Raw genomic sequence first — 23,750 nt, forward strand, 5'->3', positions numbered from 1 at the left:
TTGTAGTTTCTTAAAGTGTACCATAGATTGTACACTAGGCTTAATTTATACTTACCCGGGGCTTCCTCCAGCCTCATGCGCAACGCTGAGTCCCTCGCTGTCCTCCTCAGCCTCTCTGTTCAGGCGCTACAACTGCCGGTAATCTGGTCAATCGACAGCAGTCGAGGTCTTCTGCACACTATGACGATGTGATGCAGTGTGAAGGAAGTAGCAAAGTGAACACAGGGCCGCCGCAAACTCTGCAGTGCGTTGCCGCATGATCCATGGCTACGGCATGGATATGCAAGTCAATGTAATGCGTTCATGTATGATGAATGTATGATTGCATTTGCGGCACACAGGCGCAAAGTGACAAAACTTCAGTGACGTACAGATCAGTGTTGGGGTGGAGCTATGGATATTACCCTGTCAGTGCACTCTGCTGGTAATATGCAAGGGCAAATGGGGCTGTGTTATTGTCCTGCCCCGGGCTCTCCTGATACAGAACAATCTCACCGCACCATGTAGCCTGCATAATTTTTCATCATACATTAAAATGTAAGTTTGACCCAAGTGATTTAAAATGAATACATTTAGTGAACATCAACTCATAGTTGATGTATTGTATGATAAAGCTTTGTGTGGTACACTGAGGAGAGAAAGCTGGTCTAGGCAGCTGTTTCTACTTGCGCTGCCACTCTACTGTTCCATAGCTGTGTATTCAGCAGCGTGTATAACTAATTCAGGAAAAATAATCTTATCTAGCTGAGGCTAAGCTTTAGGTGTACACGTCTCAACATGACACTTGTGACTCATTCAGCGTATGCACTGTCCTGACATTGACGTGGAAAGGAGAAATTAGGCAAAGTATTTTCTATGTTGACTCACAGTGGGATAATAATGCTGCTTGCAATACAATTGCCTTGTTTTAATGACATCCGTGCTACCTCCATTCTTATGTGACTTGCCTTTTAGCAGATAATTAAGATAAACCGTGTACCAGAGTGACCTCTTTATTTACCAGCATCCTGTCTTTGTATAGGTCGGGTTCCAAGAGCAGTGGCTTCAAGTAACCAGCACATATTGGCCTCTGATGATGTGGTCAGTTGCTGTTTGGACTTGGGAGTGCCCAGCATTTCATTTCGCATTAATGGGCAGCCTGTCCAAGGCATGTTTGAAAACTTCAACACAGAGGGCCTGTTTTTCCCAGTAGTCAGCTTTTCAGCTGGGGTCAAGTAAGTACCGTAATATTTGTGATATCTTGTTTATCCTGTATTTGATTTTCAAACGATTTCTTGACAAAATAGTGTTTGAACAACCTATAGTTCTGCAGGCCATTTAGCACAAGCAAATAAATTAGGCATAGATATCAATATAGAATAGGGAACGGACCCGACTAACTTCTGTTTTGCGAAAAATACTGAGGCTGAATTTCTACAAGATCTGAGAAGGCATTTCCCTGCACAATTTTCCGGATAACACATGCTTTCATATGCGGTATAGCAAGCTTATTCTTCATAGTTGTGCAACTTTCATCAACAGATGAATACATGTGGTGTCCAGAAAAAAGTCAGTTTGTTTGCCACAAGCAGAAGAAAAAAAAACTTGTTTAAATGGGTAGCAGCCCAATTATTTTTAAAAGGCTGTCAGTTGTAATGCTTACCGTATTTTTCGGACTATAAGACGCACTTTTTCTTCCCCAAAACAGGGGGGGAAAAGTTGGTGCGTCTTATAGTCCGAATACACAGTTTCAGCGGAGCAATTACCAGCCGGCATAATCTTCTCCTCTTCCCTCCATCTGCAGGCACCGCTAGAGATGGCAGCTGGTAGGATATCAGCGGTGTCTTGAATGTGCTAGAGGCGGCCAACCACCGGCGGGTAATAAATCAGCAATATCCCGGCGCACATCCATCTGCGGGCATGCATGCAGTGAACTGGCGGCGGGTGATAAATCAGTGATGTCCCGAGTGTTTGAGTAGTGAGCCATCCATCCGCGGGCATGCATGCAGTGAACTGGCGGCACGTGGGAGATCGGCGATGTCCAAAGTGTTCTGTGTGAGGCAGCCATCCATCGATCCATCCGCGGGCATGACACTCGCTGCAGACTAGCCTGCAGCCCGCACGCTCCTCTCCTCTGCCTCAGTCTGTCTCATAGATGCAGCCGGTTTCAAAAATCACGCAGCGCTACCGCTACCGGCCTCTCCGTACTTCCTGGTTTATGGTGTCCAATCACCGCGTGACCTGAAAGAGTCACGTGCTCTTTAAGGTCACGCGGTGATTGGACACTATAAACCAGGAAGTACGGAGAGGCCGGTAGCGCTGCGTGATTTTTGAAACCGGCTGCATCTATGAGACAGACTGAGGAAGAGGAGAGGAGCGTGCGGGCTGCAGGCTAGTCTGCAGCGAGTGTCATGCCCGCGGATGGATCGATGGATGGCTGCCTCACACAGAACACTTTGGACATCGCCGATCCCCCACGTGCCGCCAGTTCACTGCATGCATGCCCGCGGATGGATGGCTCACTACTCAAACACTCGGGACATCACTGATTTATCACCCGCCGCCAGTTCACTGCATGCATGCCCGCAGATGGATGTGCGCCGGGATATTGCTGATTTATTACCCGCCGCCAGTTCTAGGGGTGCCGTCATGAAATCAGCCAAAGATGGAGGCAGAGGAGAAGAAAGCGCAGGCTGCAGCATGTGTAGGTCAAGATGTAAGTTTGCCTTTTTTTAGAACTTCATTGGAAGTGTTGGTTGGATTCACATGTGCAATATTCTATATGTAAATTCTGTTTCCTATGGTGACATTACTGTGTGTAATCAGAAACCTTGAAAGGGGAGTTTTTAAAGTGATATTCCACTTAAGTTGATTTAAAAAAAATATCCCTCCATTCAGATCTGTACATCACAATGGATTTTCTAAACATTAATTCAAAATGTGTTACCTTGATTCTATTTGCAGAGACAGCCACATTCATTTTTCTGTTTAGTGAATGTGGGGTTCCTCTATAGTTTCATTCTGCTTTCCACAGCTAGCTACAGATGCAGGAAGAGGGCACTTCCTGTGGCATTACTAGGCAACCTGTGCTTAGCTGCTCAAAGGTAAAGGTTTTATGCTTCAGAAAAAAAGAAAAGAAAGCTTGCTTTCTGGTGCTTTCTCTGACTAGAGATTCACTTGGACTATTTATTGTTCTTTGAGCATGTGAGGTTATCTGTATGTCCAGCAAGTTACATTTATGAGATCTGTTGCCATGTTCATAAACTGAAGTCTATTTATAAGGATGAGCATACAACCTACAATAAAAAAAATGAATTCTTGCTTGTTAATGGTGTCCTGTCACCAATGGGGATCATTCTGCGTAGTGACAGTTTGTGGGAAAAAAGGTCCATAAGACTCCCTTGCACCAAAGACCACCAGGTTTAGTATATATTTTTTTCCCCTGATTTTTGACCTCTAAACCTAGGTGCGTCTTATAGTCCGGAGCGTCTTATAGTCCGAAAAATACGGTATGTTGCATGCGTTCCTATGCAGACATGCAAACACGAATGAACCTAGTGAGAATTCACCCTAATATGTGTATAAAAGACACCTGGAGGGAGAAGAATATGGAGGCAGCCATATTTACTTACTTTTAGGCCCCTTTTACACAGGCACATTTTCACTGATTTGTGTTACCCACTTTTGATGGAGGGTGATGCTAAAGCAGTGAAAGTTTATGGGACATTTCCGATCGGATGCGATGCGCCGGAATTGCCTGGCTATCCTGTTGATCCTCTGCCTCTTGTACTTTTTTACGTAGACCCTGAACAAGCAATGCAGATCAGATGTTTGGTTGAAATTTTTTGGATTTGCAGCATGCTGGTTTCAAGGTGTGATTCAGATATTGCTGATGCATGAAAGATCAGCCGGATGCCAGACAACTAGTATTGTTTTATAGGAAATAAGTATGACAGCCTTCATATCCCTCTCACTGTTAGGTAGTGGGGTGTGGGTGTCAGGGCACCCTCTAGAAAAGGCACAGGAGACAAAAAGGGAGCCCAATGGTATAGTACGTCAAAATAAAATGGTAGAAGTAAAAGTAAGGAACTACTCACAAAGGTGGGTTGCAGAGGGGCAACCGACCACAGGAAGCAGGTGGAGACAATGAACCCGACTCCACTCGGGGACGTCACCGGGGACCTGGATATGCTCACTCTCTTTGAGAAAGGAAGGGAAACAGATTTCCACCATCGTCAAACCACGGGTACTCTGTCTCCACCCCTCAGACGGGTGGCGTATGGGGATATGGGATGCACTATTTAGGTAAAAGAGGCGCCCTGTTGTATGATAAAAGCATTTAAGAACAGTTTAAAATCGACAAAAAATTGAGGTAGCTCACCTCAGGGAGTGAATGAAAAAAAAAACGCACTGGAAAGCACTTTTAACTAAAACGCAGCGCGCAGTAGCTAAAAAAAAGCCCACAAAAATGCAAATTGCTTGCATTTGCGTTTTTTGTTTTTAAATGTGAATGAGGCCCAAGTATTTGCTTTCAACCCTGGTATCCTTTGAGTTTTTTTTTTGTTTTTTTTATTCCTTTGGTTTTGGTAGTGTGAAAGCATTAACAATGCCATAAAACATTAAATCAGACACCATGACCTTCATAAAGATTTTTCACTCTCACTTAGTGCCACTTGCAGTAGCCAGCAGCCTTGTTTTTAGCAGTCTGCTTCTGCTGCCTCTGTCTATTAGAAGTCACAGTAGTTAGCTAATAAATGTACAGCTCATCTTTCATTTCCCAGAAGTAAACGCTAGTGGCTTGACAAATTGATGGATATCACCAGAGTTGCTGGTGGTATAGAATTTGGAAAATATATCATCTTGAGTACAATTCAAATAGTACTGCCCTGCCAAATAGCTCAGATGTGGATGAAGTGAAATTAATCTTGAGTTAAAACATGAGGTATCTGTAGCCTTACTAACCTTAAAGGGAACCTAAACTGAGGAGGATATGGATTTATCCTTTTAAAATAATACCAGTTACCTGACTCTCCTGCTGATCCAGTGTCTCTAATACTTTTAGCCACAGCCCCTGGACAAGCATGCAGATCAGGTGGTCTGACTGAATTCAGACTGGATTAGCTGCATGCTTGTTTCAGGTGTGTGATTTAGCCACCACTGCAGCCAAAGAGATCAGCAGGACTGCCAAGCAACTGGTATTGTTTAACAAGAAACAACCATATCCCTCTTAGTTAAGTGCATATACATTGTATGTTCTAACTGTTTTTTTTCCTAAAGATGCATAGGATTAAGAGGTTGCTAGGGGAGATTGAATAGCAGCCATCTTTGCTGGCATGCCAGGACTCAAAATGGAGTCGGAGGTTTGAGCAAGCCACTCCCACCTTCATGATGTATTGGGGGGGGGCGGGAAGCGCCCACTGATAGGCACGCCCCAATGGCAGGGGGAAGGATGTGCTGGGGGGGGATCCCACGTTACAGCTGTGCACACGGCGCCGTGCACGGAAGCAGCTGGAGGGGGGGGTCCAGAGTGGGGACAGAGAGATTCCACTGAGGATCTCGGCTTCCAGATGATTTCCTCAAAAGAAGTCTGGGCACAGGGAGTGTCTTCTCGTGAAGAACTATGTAAGGTGGCCAACAAGAAAGATGGCACTAGAAGTATGTTATTGTACTAACTGATGATCGATCCTGCTAGTTAACCTTCTTAGCAGTAACCCTGAGTCAGGCTTGGGACAGAAATCCACAGCTCAATCCCGGTAATGGTAATCCCGAGTTGCATCCATCAGAAGTGTGGAATGTGCAGGGCTGCTGCAGATCTATCTAGCAGTATGATTTTTAGGATCTAAAAGCTTATGAAAAAATTGCATCACTTTTGGGGAAAAAAAATCTGGAAATAATCATACCGCCAGGGAGGTTAAAGTAAGTGAAACTAATATAAAAAATACTTTAAAGGGATACTTAAGCCTGGAAAAAAGAATTTAAACTTACCCGGGGCTTCTTGCAGCCCCCTGTGCCTGCACCGTCCTTCTGGGACCCTCCAGGCAGCAGCGGCTACCCCCTTCAAAGCTGACCGGTCGTGGCCAGTTGCTGGCTGCTGCGCCTGTGCGACCCCGTGCTGTGCACATTCTGAATGCTGCCGTTCATGGGGATGTGACGAGGGAGTGCGTGGCCACCCAGCTTTAAGGGGGTCGCAGCTGCTGACTGGAGAGTCCCAAAATGATGGCGCTGGCACAGGATGACTGCAGGGCGCTGCAAAAAGCCCCAAGTAAGTTAAAAAGGCTTTTTTTAGGCTTTAGATTATTAAAGCAATACTGAAGTGGCACAAGAAAAAAAAAGTGAGATGGGTGAGATACTCACCGATGGAGAAGGAAGGCTCCGGATCCTATAGCACCTTTTCGGTCCACTCTCCATGCCCTGATTCCTACGCGGTACCCTGATGAAGTTCCACACTTTCGGTACTCTTTGGCAGTCTTTACAAGTACTTGAATCGCAAGTATTTCCAAAGGCAGAGGCATCTGAACTACGCATGCGCAAGCCTGAACTCACAAATGCACAGTACAGCTCTGCTCACCTTCGGAAGTACTCAGGGACAAGAATACTCTGAAAGCCTGCCCGAGGAGTGCTAAAGACATGTTTATCCAAGCTGGTTGAAGAACATCACCAGGACCCGGCCTTGTATAATGGCATAGAGCAAAGACTATGAAGCTTTATAAGATCCAGAGCCTTTCCTCTCCTTGGGTGAGTATCTCACTATTTTTTGTGCCTCTTTAGTATGTTATGGGCCACCTGGGAGGATTCCAGTCATATATCTGACTGCTGTGACTTCTGTTCCTTTGATATTCGATACTAGGGTTCCATTCAACGAAAAACAGTCCTTAGGGATCAGTTTATAGTGTGGCAGATTTGCAACAAATATCCACATATTGCAGATAGATCAAATTTACAATATATCCTCTCTGGGCTGGGGTAACCAAACCTCTAAACACTAATGGCACGAATGTGGTATAGCTTGGTGGGGAGCAAGGTCAATTATTCTCAAACCTGTTCCCAAGCCTCACCAGAAGTGCTTCTGTGGTGGATCTCCTCACAAGAATATTTACCTTATACATTTGGTCACCTATGCTGTGGAGGAGAAATTTACCCGTTGTGCAATGTTAGAGGCCTAGATGCAGGTTTGAGAGTTCCTGTGATAGAGCACACCTTTGGGAATTGTTACTAGCTTCCTTTTTATATCTGGCATGCTCTTATGATCTATTCCTTAGTCTACAGATCACTTGAAGTCATATTAACGGCATTTCATATGTTTTAGGGTTCGTTTTCTCCTTGGTGGCCGCCATGGTGAGTTTAAGTTTTTACCCCCAGCTGGCTATGCCCCATGCTATGAAGCCCTATTACCAAAAGAGAAGATGAGAGTGGAGCCTGTGAAAGAGTACAAGAGAGACTGTGAAGGCGTTCGAGACTTGTTGGGCACAACGCATTTTCTTTCTCAAGCCTCATTTATCCCGTGTCCTATTGACACAAGCCAGGTATATATTTTGATTCCGTATGTGAATTTTCTACATAGGCTTGATTCAGACGGATGTCTGAACCAGAAAAAAAAACACATAATCCAGGCACATCACCTCTAGTTAGAATTAAAAAAGTAATTTAAGGAAAGAGAGGTGCTAAAGGCGGTGTGGCCAGAAAAATAGCAAAAATTAGTAACCCTTTGCACACTCGCATGCAAATGTTCAAATGCATTCACAGATTCACTCATCCAGGCACCACTGTTATCCCTACAGCTAAGTTAAAAGCCGGGGTCTTAGTTCACAAAGGAATGCATTCTCTTGCTTTGTCACCTGCACTGTGCAGAAGTACCCAGGTAAACGTAGGTGTGCTAACTCGGACCTGTAACATGCATAGTGCAGACATGCAAACATTCATTGCATCAAACCTATCTAGGGATTAGGAGCACACATCCTAACGTCCTCTCCTGGCACAGATAGCGCATCATACCAATCACATAAGGGGGCTAACGTAATGTATTCATGCGCACAATGCACATACACCAGCATACGCTGTGTGCATGCTGACAAAAACACAAACTGGGAAAGAGGGAGTGAACTAGATTAAAACCCTGGCCACAAGGGTCCGTAACAAGAAAAAAACACATAAATACAGGCATATCGCCTCTAGTTAGGACATTTAAATAAGTAATTCAAGGAATGGGAGGTGCTAAAGGGGGTGTGGCCAGAAAATAGCGAAAATCAGTAACCCTTTGCACACTCGCATGCAAATGTTCAAACAAATGCATTCACAGATTCACTCATCCACGCACCACTGTTATCCCTACTGCTAAGTTAAAAGGCAGGGTCTTAGTTCACAAAGAAATGCATTCTCTTGCTTAGTCACCTACACTGCGCAGAAGTACCCAGGTAAACGTTATCTCCCTTGTGCGATTGGTATGATGTGCTATCTGTCCTAGGAGAGGATGTCAGGATGTGTGCTCCTAATCCCTAGATAGGTTTGATGCAATGAATGTTTGCACGTCTGCACTATGCATGTTACAGGGCCAGAGTTAGGACACCAACGTTTACCTGGGTACTTCTGCGAAGTGTAGGTAACTAAGCAAGAGAATGCATTCCTTTGTGAACTAAGACCCTGGCTTTTAATTTAGCTGTAGGGATGACAGTGGTGCCTGGATGTCTGAACCAGCCACTCGCAGCAGCAGAGGTCTTGTTCCAAATGCTTTTTTGCAGTTGTGCAGAAAAGCTTTTGTCTGCGTTTCTGGGCATGCAGAGCAGGGGACACAGAAGCATGGTGATAAATGATCCTGGAAGAAACCTGTTGAGTCCAGGATAGGCTAAGCACCAGGCAGACGATGGGGAGAATGAGGATCAAAATGTGGCGTTGGCGCAAACGACAGTAAATTATCATACCGACAGCTGTCCATTCACCTAAATGGACAATGTTCAAACGACGAGCTCTACGGCCCTTGCTTACCGCTCAGTAACCATCCGTCTGAACGAAACCTTAAACTAGTGCATAGATAATAGATCATTGCCTAAATACTATGAATAGACAAATGTTTTTCTTTGCTTAATGACTTCAAAATAAAAAATAAATAAACATCAAGTTAAAAGAAAAAGAAATTTTAGCAAAAACTAGAAATTTCATGAGTTTGATTTGGTTATTGGAGTGAAAATAATCAAAGTGAAATATTGTTTGGTTAAACTACACACATTAGCCAAGTCTGGGATTAACGTAAGTTTTTCCACTAATGGTTTATAGACTGAGGGATGTCTCATTGTGTCCTGCCTGCATGGTGAACCACATTCTTATATCTGTGAGGAGCATAATGGGGTAACAAGATAAGCCACTCACTTGTGCAATCTTAGCTGGTTATTTTATTTTTTAACTCTTCCATACTAGTAGGCTCTGGCCCCTTGAGGATCAGTGCCCTTTCCCCCTTTTTTTCAGCAGTGATGACTGTGAGAGGCTCACAGGGGTTATTGCCTCCTGACTGATGCACAGTGCTAAGCTGTCATTAAATAGGTGAGTGAGCTGAATACAACAGTGGAGCAGTGATAGCGATAGGATATTTAAACCCCCAAGCAGGGCTTAGATTTCAATTAACAGTACAGTAAGATATCAGTGCTGCAGTGCAAATGGACCAACAGGATCAGTTTGAGGAAGCAAAGAGCGTAGCTCAAACACTGTGGGTCAGTGATGGGGAGCTAAGAAGGAGAACAACGAGCATTCTATTGTGCATTAACCTTTTTATTTTCAGTTATAAAATCATATTGCACTTACTACAATGGAAAAGTTGCAGGCATATAATAAAATGAAAGGTTTCCCTCTAGTGGTGCCTATTCCTGTCCCTTCTTGTTAAGCTGTGGCCAGCAGTGTAAGTGTATATTGGAGATGTCGTTCTGACGAAGGTGGAGATCGCTGAAACGCAATATGACGCAATAGCACGCTGACACTGGATTCACCTCTCAGCTGGATCCTCTCCCGGGAGATTTGAGTACTCCACTTTACACCCATGCTGCTGACCACAGCTTCAGATGGAAGAACGGGAATAGGCATCACTGGAGGGAAATCCTTGATTTTATTATATGCTGGCTACTTTTACATTCTGGTAATTACAGTATGGTTTCATGATTAAAAATAAAAAAGGTTAATGGACGATAACATGCGCCTTGTTCTCCTTTGTAGATTTCACTTACCAGCATCTGGAAGCAGTTACAACATTAAGCAACGAAAATGCTTTTTATCATATATTATGACAGTGTAACATTTGATGCTTCTGTGTTTTTATAGATTGTTTTACCGCCTCACCTTGAGAAGATTCGAGACAAGCTAGCAGAAAATATTCATGAACTATGGGGCATGAACAAAATTGAGCTGGGATGGATCTATGGAAAGGTACTAGTATGTTCAACTGTAACTCCATTAGTTCTGTAGTTTTCAAAATTTTGAACGATGGAATAGTTGGTACTTCAGGAAGATGAGTGATCTGCATTCAAGGCTGTTGCCATGGATGCAGTATGAGCCTCATTCAGTTTTATTAATATTTCTAATATGGAATATGTTGGCACTTTATTAATCAATAATAATACCATAACATTACAGAAAAACTTCTGCTTTACTCATTTGTGTTCATAGCAATTTTGTTAGCCAAAGTAGTTTCCTTTTAAAACATGTCTCTACAAATGCTACCTACTGTGACAAATCCTTGGTGTATCCCTATTGTCTGTTCAAAGTGGGTGGGATAATGGTGGACTCTGTATTTGCTGTCTCTCCCTGTGCCAATTCAGATAAGTCAGTCTACAAATTGTTCACTGTCTAATCATTAGTACGCTGCACATACATGTGCATATCTACCAGTCTGCATCTGTCTCCATCCATCACAATTTACATCCACAATTGTCACTTAGATGAAGTCCACCAGTGTAATTTAGCATGTATAAGCAGTGGGGTAGCTAAGGCGCTTAGGTCTCCAGTGCGAGTTTTACATGGGGCCTCAAACACTCTATTGATAGAAAGCCCCAAAACCTACCAATGACAGTTTCCGTGTCAGAGAGATGTATTCAGAGTAAGGAAACAGTTAGTTAAGGATTACCTCTATTCAATGCACATATAGAGGTGTTCATTACAAACATAACACCAATGAAAATCAAATAAGGGGGATTAAGCAGGGCCCCTAATGGGCCTTTTCTGGTCCAGGGGCCCCAGTGTGGTCGCAACCTCTAGGTCCTCTATTGCAACGCCACTGTATATACCGTAAGTATAAGCCAAAATGTACTCTGGGGCATAAAATATCTACTGCCAATGCTAGGTGGGGCTATATGCAAACTGTAAATTACTGTAGTAGCTTATGGCTCATTTCAAGGTAAAGGATTCCAGGTCCTCAATATAAAGATAGATATAGAAGTGTGTTGGGATTAAGAAGCTTCCCAGAAGGAAGCAAATTACTTTGAGGATTAAGATAATTAGGTGCAAGAACCTTACCTTTATTGTAATGTTGTGTGCAGAGTACACAATATTTAGCAGTGCAAATATGGTTATTTAGTTATCTATTACCTGCCCAGTGATTCTTATGGACATATATCTCTGCTTGGATTAACAACATTTAGAGTACTGCAGGAACGGGAGTCGGTGATGATCTGGAGAGTTCCTGCTGTAGGGGTAATATAACAATGTTTAACCTTCCTGGCGGTAAGCCCGAGCTGAGCTCGGGCTATGCCGCCAGAAGGCACCGCTCAGGCCCCGCTGGGCCGATTTGCATAATCGCCGGAGACGATCGGAGGGGCTGGGGGGATGCCGCTAAGCAAAAATGGCTTTGCTGCCCCCTGGCGTATTTTTAATAAACCGTTAATCAGTTGCTATCGCTGAATAGGCATACTTATTTCACATTCACAGAAATGCATGAAAACAGTGTGAACATATAGCCTAACTGGTTAGTAGGATAAAGTGAACCATGAATAGCCGGTTCGGATCTAGACTTTTTGGTGCCCGAGGCAAACTTGTGAGGATGGAACATAGAAGTGCTTTCAGACAAAGCAACTCTTCTAATGGTGATGCAAATATAAGCTACAAATCATCATAAGCAGGCGATCTGAAAGAAAGCTGTATATGGGACATATCCAGTGCAGGTTCAGGTGCAGTAACCAGGGCCGGAGCTACCATAGGAAAAAATGGGCAATTGCCCCAGGGCCCCAGAGCCTGTAGGGGCCCCCAAGGTGTCCCTCTCCCATCTTAGCTGTTGCTCCCCAGGGACTTTGCAGAGTCTGTTAAGTTGGAAGCTGATTGGGGGAGGGTCAGCAGCCAGCTCAGGGGCCCAGGAGGGAAATTTGTCTGCAACAAAGGGCCTCTAATGACGCTTTTTGGTCAGGGGTGTCTGTTGAAGGGGGCCCCCAGGCTAATTTTGCCCTAGGGCCCAATTGTTACTTGAACCGGCCCTGCCAGTAACCAGATCAAGAAGTTGACTTTGTTGCAAATGCTAGACCTGCCAGATGTCCAGTGCAAGTATTCTCACTGCAAGAATGTAAAGTTATTAGCAAAATATTGTATAAGGGTCTTAGGATTTGAGAGTTATGGTGCCCATACATGGTACAATTTTTTTCATCCAATCTTACCATTTATATGTAATATAAGGGAACTGCCTAAATTATCCTTTCAGTATATTCACTTAATTTACCCTTATACTACATAGAAATGGTAAGATTGGATTAAAAAAATTGTACAATGTATAGGCACCATTAGAATACTTTAATCTTGAAATCACAGTTCTCTAACTGTCTCATAGGTGCGAGATGATAATAAACGGCAACATCCTTGTTTAGTGGAATTCTCAAAGCTGCCAGAAACTGAGAAGAACTACAACTTGCAGATGTCCACAGAGACTTTAAAGTGAGTTTTTATTCCTGTTATAAATCTGTGCTGTAAGCTATGACTGAAGTGTCCCAGGTCATCAGGGTGACTCCATTAACACAGTTGTTTGTACTGAATAAAGGGATTGTCATATAGTATTGGGTGCAAAGAGCCTGGAAGTGTGAATCCCAGCTGCCACTGTCATCTTCAAATGTCTGTGAATAATCCTAATATTTGTTGTAAAAATCCATTACCGTATTTTTCGGACCATAAGACACACCTAGGTTTAGAGAACATAAACCAGGGGAAAAAATACTAAACATGGTGCATCCATGGTACAGGGGTATCTTGTGGATCTTCTCCCCTCCCCAATTATTATGTCCCCCCTTATACCTCTTGTGTTCCTGTGCCCCCTTTGTACCTTTAGTGTCTCCCTTGTGTCATACTCTGTCCCCCTTATGTTCTTGTTTATCCCCCTGTGTCCCTGCTGCTGCCCCGTCCCCCTGTCCTCTATCATGTCCCCCTGTGTTCTGCAGCTGTCCTGTCCCCCTCTATCCTGTCCCCCTGTATCTTGTCCTCCTGTGTCCTGCTGCTGTCCCGACCTCCTCTATTCTGTTCCTGTCCCCCTTATGTTCTTGTTTATCCCCGTGTCCCCGCTGCTGCCTTGTCCCCCTGTCCTCCTCTATCATGTCCCTCTGTGTTCTGCAGCTGTCCTGTCCCCCTCTATCTTGTCCCCCTGTGTCCTGTCCCCCTGTCCTCTTCTATCATGTCCCCCTGTGTCCTGCTGCTGTCCCGACCTCTTCTATACTGTGCCCATTTCCCCCTGTCCTCATCTATCTTGTCCCTTGTGTCCCGGTCCCTCAGACCTCCTCAATCTTGTCCCCTGTATCTGTCCCATCCCTCTATCCTCATCTATTTTGTCCCCGCGGCTGTCCCAACCCCCTCTGACTCTGTTTCCTGTGGGGAGTGTGCAAGTGGCTTACCGCTGCAGCCTAGTGATGGTCAGCGGTAAGCCTCCGGGGAAAAGCCGCGTGGGTGTCCGTGCACGCTGCCTAATGTTTTTCTGCCTTCACTTCCGCCTTGGTGATGTAAGCGGAAGTGAAGGCAAAAAAACATTAGGCAGCAGCTTTTCCCTAGAGGCTCACCGCTGACCATCACTAGGCTGCAGCGGTAAGCCACTTGCACACTCCCCACAGAACTGGGGATTCCCAGTGGAGGAGCAACTGGTGCTGGGTAGCATTTGGACCATAAGACGCATGCACTTCCCCCTCCCCCCCCCCCATGTTTGGGGGAGAAAAAGTGCGTCTTATGGTTCGAAAAATACGGAGTGCTTTACACAGTAGAATGTTGTATTCCTGCCAGAAAGTGGGTTCTCTATGAAGGAATTCCTTTCAACCTTTCAGGTCCCTAGATTAGATGCTTTGACATTCATGTGTGATGCAGGTAGTTTAGCCAATGATCTCCAATTTATTGAAATATTTTCTTGCTGACCAAACTAAGTGTTAGCAGTGTGACAGTGTAGATATGAGAACATAACTAAGGAGGAACTTACCCCATCCAAAGTCTAGCAAATAATTTTCTAGCTTGCAAAAATTATTCATGCATAGGTATGGCAGTGGCTTTATCTGTTTCTATTAACTGGCAACTGATAAACACATTTTAGGGCCCGTGGTGCCTGGAATATCTATTTCATCACAGAGAACTGTATTCCTTTTTAGCCATGTTTTGGGGGGCGTTTTGGAAGCTCATCTTTGTCACTGCACTATTAGAGGTATGCTTTAAAACTGATTAGGAACTTGTTAGTAAATCTTGTGAGGGCTATTTTTCTAAATCATGTCATTTGATTAAAATGGGCATTAATAATGGCAGAACAGTGGGGAATTTTTGCTTTTGAGAATTAGGACTTCGTTGTTGGGGTCTCTAGAGCTGTCTGGATTTTAAAGTTAACCAAATAATTGAATAGTCCCTCCTCTCCTTCTGTAGGATTCAAACAGGTATTAGTAAATGCAGTATTTGTAAATTTCTCATTAAACCGCATGATTTTTATCTCTGCAGAACTTTACTGGCTCTGGGATGCCTCATTGTTCACTCAAACCAAACGGCTGAGGAAAATTTGAAGAAAGTAAAACTCCCTAAAAAGTATGTAAATAAAACACTTACACTACAACATGTCATTCACCCCAACACTGCTAGCTTAAATGAGCATTTCTTCTGTGATGTATTGAGTCAGCAGGTTTTCCAGCTGATCTGTGTAAGGGCCCATTCATACTGGGGCAATTAGCGGCTGATTACCGCTAATCGCCTGTTTAAAGCGCTAGCGCAATATTAACTATATGGCAGTGATCTCACAATTTGCGATTAGCACTGATCGCTAAATGCACTACATGCAGCATTTTCTTGCGATTTTAGAGCAATCGTGATTACAATGCTAAAAGAGCATTAATCGTGATCGCTCAAAAATCACAAGAGTGTACAATGATTTTACCACATTAATCACGGTAAAATCACCAGCGCAAAATGGTAGCGCTAATCACTAGCCTTTTGTATTTGCAAGTGAGAACAGGCCCTAAATGTAAACAAAAGTGGCACTAGTCATGTTCAGTCTTTCTGATTAAAACCAAAATCTGTTAGCTGCAGCTGTATTTTCTAAAGCACTTTCTTAACCACTTCCCGACCGCCCACTACACAGGGGCGGCGGGGAAGTGGAGCCCTGCAGGACGGCCTCACCCACAGAGGCGGCGGTCCATTTAAGGGCATGGGCGGAGCGATCGCGTCATCCGTGACGCGATCCTCCGCCGGCGCCTGTCACCGCTCGCTCGCCGCAACATCCCGCCGGCTATACGGAAGCGCCGGCGGGATGTTAACCCCGCGATCGCCGCATACAAAGTGTATAATACACTTTGTAATGTTTACAAAGTGTATTATACAGGCTGCCTCCTGCCCTGGTGGTCCCAGTGTCCGAGGGACCACCAGGGCAGGCTGCAGCCACCCTAGTCTGCACCAAGCACACTGATTTTCTCCCCCCCCCGCCCCAGATCGCCCACAGCACCCATCAGACCCCCCCCCTGCCCACCCCCCAGACCCCTGTTTGCACCCAATCACCCCCCTAATCACCCATCAATCACTCCCTGTCACTATCTGTCAACGCTATTTTTTTTTTATCCCCCCCCCTGCTCCCTGCCCCCTCCTGATCACCCCCCACCCCTCAGATTCTCCCCAGACCCCCCCCCCAGACCACCCCCCCCTGTTTACTGTATGCATCTATCCCCCTGATCACCTGTCAATCACCTGTCAATCACCCATCAATCACCCGTCAATCACCCCCTGTCACTGCCACCCATCAATCAGCCCCTAACCTGCCCCTTGCGGGCAATCTGATCACCCCCCCACACCAATAGATCGCCCACAGATCCGACATCAGATCACCTCCCAAATCCATTGTTTACATCTATTCTCTCCTCTAAACACCCACTAATTACCCATCAATCACCCATCAATCACCCCCTATCACCACTTGTCACTTTTACCTATCAGATCAGACCCTAATCTGCCCCTTGCGGGCACCCAATCACCCGCCCACACGCTCAGATTGCCCTCTGACCCCCCCTTATCAATTCACCAGTGCATTAATTACATCTGTTCTTCCCTGTAATAATCCACTGATCACCTGTCAATCACCTGCCAATCACCTATCACCCATCAATCACCCCCTGTCACTGCCACCCATCAATCAGCCCCTAACCTGCCCCTTGCGGGCAATCTGATCACCCACCCACACCATTAGATCGCCCGCAAACCCGCCGTCAGATTACCTCCCAAATGTATCGTTTACATCTGTTATCTTCTCTAAACACCCACTAATTACCCATCAATCACCCCCTATCACCACCTGTCACTGTTACCTATCAGATCAGACCCTAATCTGCCCCTTGCGGGCACCCAATCACCCGCCCACACGCTCAGATTGCCCTCTGACCCCCCCTTATCAATTCACCAGTGCATTAATTACATCTGTTCTTCCCTGTAATAACCCACTGATCACCTGTCAATCACCTGCCAATCACCTATCACCCATCAATCACCCCCTGTCACTGCCACCCATCAATCAGCCCCTAACCTGCCCCTTGCGGGCAATCTGATCACCCACCCACACCATTAGATCGCCCGCAAACCCGCCGTCAGATTACCTCCCAAATGTATCGTTTACATCTGTTATCTTCTCTAAACACCCACTAATTACCCATCAATCACCCCCTATCACCACCTGTCACTGTTACCTATCAGATCAGACCCTAATCTGCCCCTTGCGGGCACCCAATCACCCGCCCACACGCTCAGATTGCCCTCAGACCCCCCCCCCCCCCCCCTTATCAATTCGCCAGTGCATTAATTACATCTGTCCTTCCCTGTAATAACCCACTGATCACCTGTCAATCACCTGCCAATCACCTATCACCCATCAATCACCCCCTGTCACTGCCACCCAACAATCAGCCCCTAACCTGCCCCTTGCGGGCAATCTGATCACCCACCCACACCAATAGATCGCCCGCAGATCCGACATCAGATCACCACCCAAGCGCAGTGTTTCCATCTATTCTCTCCTCTAAACACCCACTAATTACCCATCAATCACCCATCAATCACTCCCTATCACCACCTGTCACTGTTACCTATCAGATCAGACCCTAATCTGCCCCTTGCGGGCACCCAATCGACCGCCTACACGCTCAGATTGCCCTCAGACCCCCCCTTATCAATTCGCCAGTGCAATATTTACATCTGTTCTCCCCTGTAATAACCCACTGATTACCTGTCAATCACCTATCAATCACCCATCAATCACCCCCTGTCACTGCCACCCATCAATCACCCCCTGTCACTGCCACCCATCAATCACCCGCTGTCACTGCCACCCATCAATCAGCCCCTAACCTGCCCCTTGCGGGCAAACTGATCACCCACCCACACCAATAGATCGCCCGCAGATCCGACATCAGATCACCACCCAAGCGCAGTGTTTCCATCTATTCTCTACCCTAAACACCCACTAATTACCCATCAATCACCCCCTGTCACTGCTACCTATCAGATTAGACCCCTATCTGCCCCTAGGGCACTCAATCACCCGCCCACACCCTCAGAATGCCCTCAGACCCCAGCCCTGATCACCTCGCCAGTGCATTGCTTGCATCCATTCCCCCCTCTAATCACACCTTGAGACACCCATCAATCACCTCCTGTCACCCCCTAGCACACCTACCCATCAGATCAGGCCCCAATTTGCCCCGTGTGGGCTCCTGATCACTCGGCCAAACCCTCAGACCCCCTTCCGATCACCTCCCCAGTGCATGGATTGCATCTATTTTCCCCTCTAACCACCCCCTGAGACACCCATCAATCACCTCCTGTCACCCCCCTAGCACTCCTATCCATCAGATCAGGCCCAATACAACCTGTCATCTAAAAGCCCACCCTGCTTATGACCGGTTCCACAAAATTCGCCCCCTCATAGACCACCTGTCATCAAAATTTGCAGATGCTTATACCCCTGAACAGTCATTTTGAGACATTTGGTTTCCAGACTACTCACGGTTTTGGGCCTGTAAAATGCCAGGGCGGTATAGGAACCCCACAAGTGACCCCATTTTAGAAAAAAAAGACACCCAAGGTATTATGTTAGGTGTATGACGAGTTCATAGAAGATTTAATTTTTTGTCAAAAGTTAGCGGAAATTAATTTTTATTAGTTTTTTTTCACAAAGTGTCATTTTTCACTAACTTGTGACAAAAAATAAAATCTTCTATGAACTTGCCATACACCTAACGGAATACCTTGGGGTGTCTTCTTTCTAAAATGGGGTCACTTGTGGGGTTCCTATACTGCCCTGGCATTTTAGGGGCCCTAAACCGCGAGGAGTAGTCTAGAAAACAAATGCTTCAAAATGACCTGTGAATAGGACGTTGGGCCCCTTAGCGCACCTAGGCTGCAAAAAAGTGTCACACATGTGGTACCGCCGTACTCAGGAAAAGTAGTATAATGTGTTTTGGGGTGTATTTTTACACATACCCATGCTGGGTGGGAGAAATTTCTATGTAAATGGACAATTGTGTGTAAAAAAATCAAACAATTGTCATTTACAGAGATATTTCTCCCACTTAGCATGGGTATGTGTAAAAATACACCCCAAAACGCATTATACTACTTCTCCTGAGTACAGCGGTACCACATGTGTGGCACTTTTTTACACCCTAAGTACGCTAAGGGGCCCAAAGTCCAATGAGTACCTTTAGGATTTCACAGGTCATTTTGCGACATTTGGTTTCAAGACTACTCCTCACGGTTTAGGGCCCCTAAAATGCCAGGGCAGTATAGGAACCCCACAAATGACCCCATTCTAGAAAGAAGACACCCAAAGGTATTCCGTACGGAGTATGGTGAGTTCATAGAAGATTTTATTTTTTGTCACAAGTTAGCGGAAAATGACACTTTGTGAAAAAAAACTATTAAAATCAATTTCCGCTAACTTGTGACAAAAAAATAAAAACTTCTATGAACTCACCATACTCCTAACGGAATACCTTGGGGTGTCTTCTTTCTAAAATGGGGTCATTAGTGGGGTTCCTATACTGCCCTGGCATTTTAGGGGCCCTAAACCGTGAGGAGTAGTCTTGAAACAAAAATGACCTGTGAAATCCTAAAGGTACTCATTGGACTTTGGGCCCCTTAGCGTACTTAGGGTGTAAAAAAGTGCCACACATGTGGTACCGCCGTACTCAGGAGAAGTAGTATAATGCGTTTTGGGGTGTATTTTTACACATACCCATGCTAAGTGGGAGAAATATCTCTGTAAATGACAATTGTTTGATTTTTTTACACACAATTGTCCATTTACATAGAAATTTCTCCCACCCAGCATGGGTATGTGTAAAAATACACCCCAAAACACATTGTACTACTTCTCCCGAGTATGGCGATACCACATGTGTGGCACTTTTTTGCACCCTAAGTGCGCTAAAGGGCCCAAAGTCCAATGAGTACCTTTAGGATTTCACAGGTCATTTTGAGAAATTTCGTTTCAAGACTACTCCTCACGGTTTAGGGCCCCTAAAATGCCAGGGCAGTATAGGAACCCCACAAATGACCCCATTTTAGAAAGAAGACACCCCAAGGTATTCCGTTAGGAGTATGGTGAGTTCATAGAAGATTTTATTTTTTGTCAAAAGTTAGCGGAAATTGATTTTAATTGTGTTTTTTCACAAAGTGTCATTTTCCGCTAACTTGTGACAAAAAATAAAATCTTCTATGAACTCGCCATACTACTAACGGAATACCTTGGGGTGTCTTCTTTCTAAAATGGGGTCATTTGTGGGGTTCCTATACTGCCCTGGCATTTTAGGGGCCCTAAACCGTGAGGAGTAGTCTTGAAACGAAATTTCTCAAAATGACCTGTGAAATCCTAAAGGTACTCATTGGACTTTGGGCCCTTTAGCGCAGTTAGGGTGCAAAAAAGTGCCACACATGTGGTATCGCCGTACTCAGGAGAAGTAGTATAATGTGTTTTGTGGTGTATTTTTACACATACCCATGCTGAGTGGGAGAAATATCTCTGTAAATGGACAATTGTGTGTAAAAAAAATTAACAAATTGTCATTTACAGAGATATTTCTCCCACCCAGCATGGGTATGTGTAAAAATACACCTCAAAACACATTATACTACTTCTCCTGAGTACGGCAATACCACATGTGTGGCACTTTTTTGCAGCCTAACTGCGCTAAGGGGTCCAAAGTCCAATGAGCACCTTTAGGCTTTACAGGGGTGCTTACAATTTAGCACCCCCCAAAATGTCAGGACAGTAAACACACCCCACAAATGATCCCATTTTGGAAAGTAGACCCTTCAAGGTATTCAGAGAGGGGCATGGTGAGTCCGTGGCAGATTTCATTTTTTTTTGTCGCAAGTTAGAAGAAATGGAAACTTTTTTTTTTTTTTTTTTTTCCTCACAAAGTGTCATTTTCCGCTTACTTGTGACAAAAAATAATATCTTCTATGAACTCACTATGCCTCTCAGTGAATACTTTGGGGTGTCTTCTTTCCAAAATGGGGTCATTTGGGGGGTATTTATACTATCCTGGAATTCGAGCCCCTCATGAAACATGACAGGGGGTCAGAAAAGTCAGAGATGCTTGAAAATGGGAAAATTCACTTTTGGCACCATAGTTTGTAAACGCTATAACTTTTACCCAAACCAATAAATATACACTGAATGGGTTTTTTTTTATCAAAAACATGTTTGTCCACATTTTTCGCGCTGCATGTATACAGAAATTTTACTTTATTTGAAAAATGTCAGCACAGAAAGTTAAAAAAAATCATTTTTTTGCCAAAATTCATGTCTTTTTTGATGAATATAATAAAAAGTAAAAATCGCAGGAGCAATCAAATAGCATCAAAAGAAAGCTTTATTAGTGACAAGAAAAGGAGCCAAAATTCATTTAGGTGGTAGGTTGTATGAGCGAGCAATAAACCGTGAAAGCTGCAGTGGTCTGAATGGAAAAAAAGTGGCCGGTCCTTAAGGGGTAGAAAGCCCTAGGTCCTCAAGTGGTTAAAGAGTCACTGAAGCGAAAAAAAAATTATGATATAATGAATTGGTTGTGTAATACGGATAATTACTAGAATTTTAGTAGCAAAGAAAATATTCTAATATTTTTATTTTCAGTTATATCGTTGTTTTTTATTTTTTTAATTTTTTTTTTTTTTTTTTTTAGAACATTGTATCATTCTCTAATATTTGCAGTTTAGACACTACTCAACATTCTAAAGGTATTCAAAAGTTCACTGCAAAGGGAAAAAAAGATACATTGTCTTTTAAAGCTTATTATCTCAAGTGTCTGGCAGAGTTTTCTGCGACTTTGAAAGTCGTGGAGCTTAATGGCTAATTTGCATAGTTAACAAGTGGAGTTTCTTAGGTCTTCCTTTACTGGAAACAATATTAGACTTTGTCTCTGCTGCTAATGTTTTCTTTCTTAGCTGTACTACACATACAAGTCATCATATCATATTTTTTTTCCCCTTCAGTGTCTCTTTAAGCATGCCATAGGCTGAAGGGTTAAAATTGTGTGCACACGATTTTGGCAGAATGGACATTTATATACTGTATAAATGTTCTACTGGTATTTGCTACCATTGTGCACTAATGGTGCACAAATAGAACATTTATAAACATCTATTTTGCATAAAGTGGTTAAAGAGTACCTCCGGACAATTGAATAAATATTCAAAACAGTAATAATCATTTTTTAGCTTAAAGATGAACTGTATTAACAATAGCATAATTAATAAAGTTGCTTATTTTTTTTTTTTTACAATATTATTTATAAATGTATTAGTCAGTGTTTCCCATTGTAAAAGCTTACCTCCCTGAAATACATTCTGAAATGTATCACAGGTGTTGACACCTCTATTACTGCCAGGTGCAGCTCTGCGGAATGTTAGTTTATTGAGAATTATAAAGCTAGTATAAAAGAAACCTGGTCTACCAGAATGCTCCGGGGGTAGAATTCCCCATATCTAATTAGCCAAGGCTAAGCATTACTGGGAGGTTAGGGCTACATTCAATATACAACAACAAATCGCTATTGGGCAGCACGGTGGCGTAGTGGTTAGCACTCTGGCCTTGAAGCGATGGGTCCCCGGTTCGTATCCCAGCCAGGTCAGCATCTGCAAGGAGTTTATATGTTCTCCCCGTGTCTGCGTGGGTCTCCTCTGGGCACTCCGGTTTCCTCCCACACCCCCAAAACATACGGATAGGTTAATTGGTTACCCCCTAAAATTGGCCCTAGACTGCAACAGATACACTACACAATACATACATAGACATAGGACTATGGTAGGGAATAGATTGTGAGCTCTTCTGAGGGACAGTTTAGTGACAAGACTATATACTTTGTACAGCGCTGCAGAAGATTGGGGGCGCTATATAAATACTAAATAATCATAATTGAAAGTGTTTTTGATGCTAGAAACTAGGAAGATTTATGTAAAAGTCGGTATCCTGAATCATTTTTTTCATTCTACTTTGCCTCTACAGTTGCTCTTTAAATAATTGTGTAAAATAAATGCATTTGCCCAAGCTGCATTCTCGCTAATTGATTGATTGAAGTGGGTCATGAAAAATCAACGCTTCCTATAAGGGTTGTGAGATCTGATTGGTGCGACTAGGCTGGAGGAGGAGGAGGGGAGGTAACGTCACTTCTCCCACAACTACCTCTGAGCTTGGCTGAAAAAGTTTTTTGGGGAAGGGGGGGGGGAGGGGTGGAGTGTGTGGCTGCACAGTTTGACAGAGATCCGCACAGTACAAATTAGAATTTTGGAGTAAATTATTATTAATCAGTATTTACCGTGTTTTTCGCTGTATAAGACGGAGGGTCTTATACAGCGAAAAACACGGTAATAACACGGAAAAACACGGAATATAAGAAGCACCTAGGTTTAGAGGGCAAAAACCAGGGAAAAAATTATAATCTAAACCTGGTGCGTCCATACAGGTAGTCCCCGGTTTGCAGACGCCCAACTTATGAACTCCTTTCCGTGGGGAAGTTTGAAGAAGCGGTTTCAAATGTCCCGACTTAAAAATGGATTCAAGTTAAGAACAAATCTACAGTCCCTATCTCGTTCTTTAACCGGGGACTACCTGTATTTTAGGAGCGTCGTCCTGTGTGCCCATGTGTCCTCCTAAGTCCCTATGTCTCCTCCTGTATCCCCCATGTCACCCCCATGCCTCCTCATGTCACCCCCATGTCTCCTCCTGTATCCTCCAGTCTCCCCCTTGTCTCCAGTCTCCCCCATGTCTCCTCCATGCCTCCTCTGGTCTCCCCCATCCCTCTTCTGGTCTCCCCATGCCTCCTCTGGTCTGT

At 44.2% G+C, this 23,750-nt stretch overlaps 1 protein-coding gene across 12 annotated transcripts in view; it reads left to right on the forward strand.

Annotated features, from left to right (window-relative positions):
• Positions 1-23,750, forward strand: part of RYR3 (ryanodine receptor 3) — a 1,134,733-nt gene that overhangs the window by 530,815 nt on the left and 580,168 nt on the right. For all 12 annotated transcript variants that reach the window (XM_068253938.1, XM_068253930.1, XM_068253931.1 and 9 more), the window contains 5 exons: positions 1,022-1,214; positions 7,286-7,502; positions 10,279-10,383; positions 12,767-12,870; positions 14,887-14,970. In XM_068253938.1, the coding sequence (XP_068110039.1) occupies positions 1,022-1,214; positions 7,286-7,502; positions 10,279-10,383; positions 12,767-12,870; positions 14,887-14,970 (703 nt within the window). The remainder of the gene's footprint in view (positions 1-1,021; positions 1,215-7,285; positions 7,503-10,278; positions 10,384-12,766; positions 12,871-14,886; positions 14,971-23,750) is intronic.

The sequence above is a fragment of the Hyperolius riggenbachi genome, chromosome 9, assembly GCF_040937935.1.
Source record: "Hyperolius riggenbachi isolate aHypRig1 chromosome 9, aHypRig1.pri, whole genome shotgun sequence".
Lineage (NCBI taxonomy): Eukaryota > Metazoa > Chordata > Amphibia > Anura > Hyperoliidae > Hyperolius > Hyperolius riggenbachi.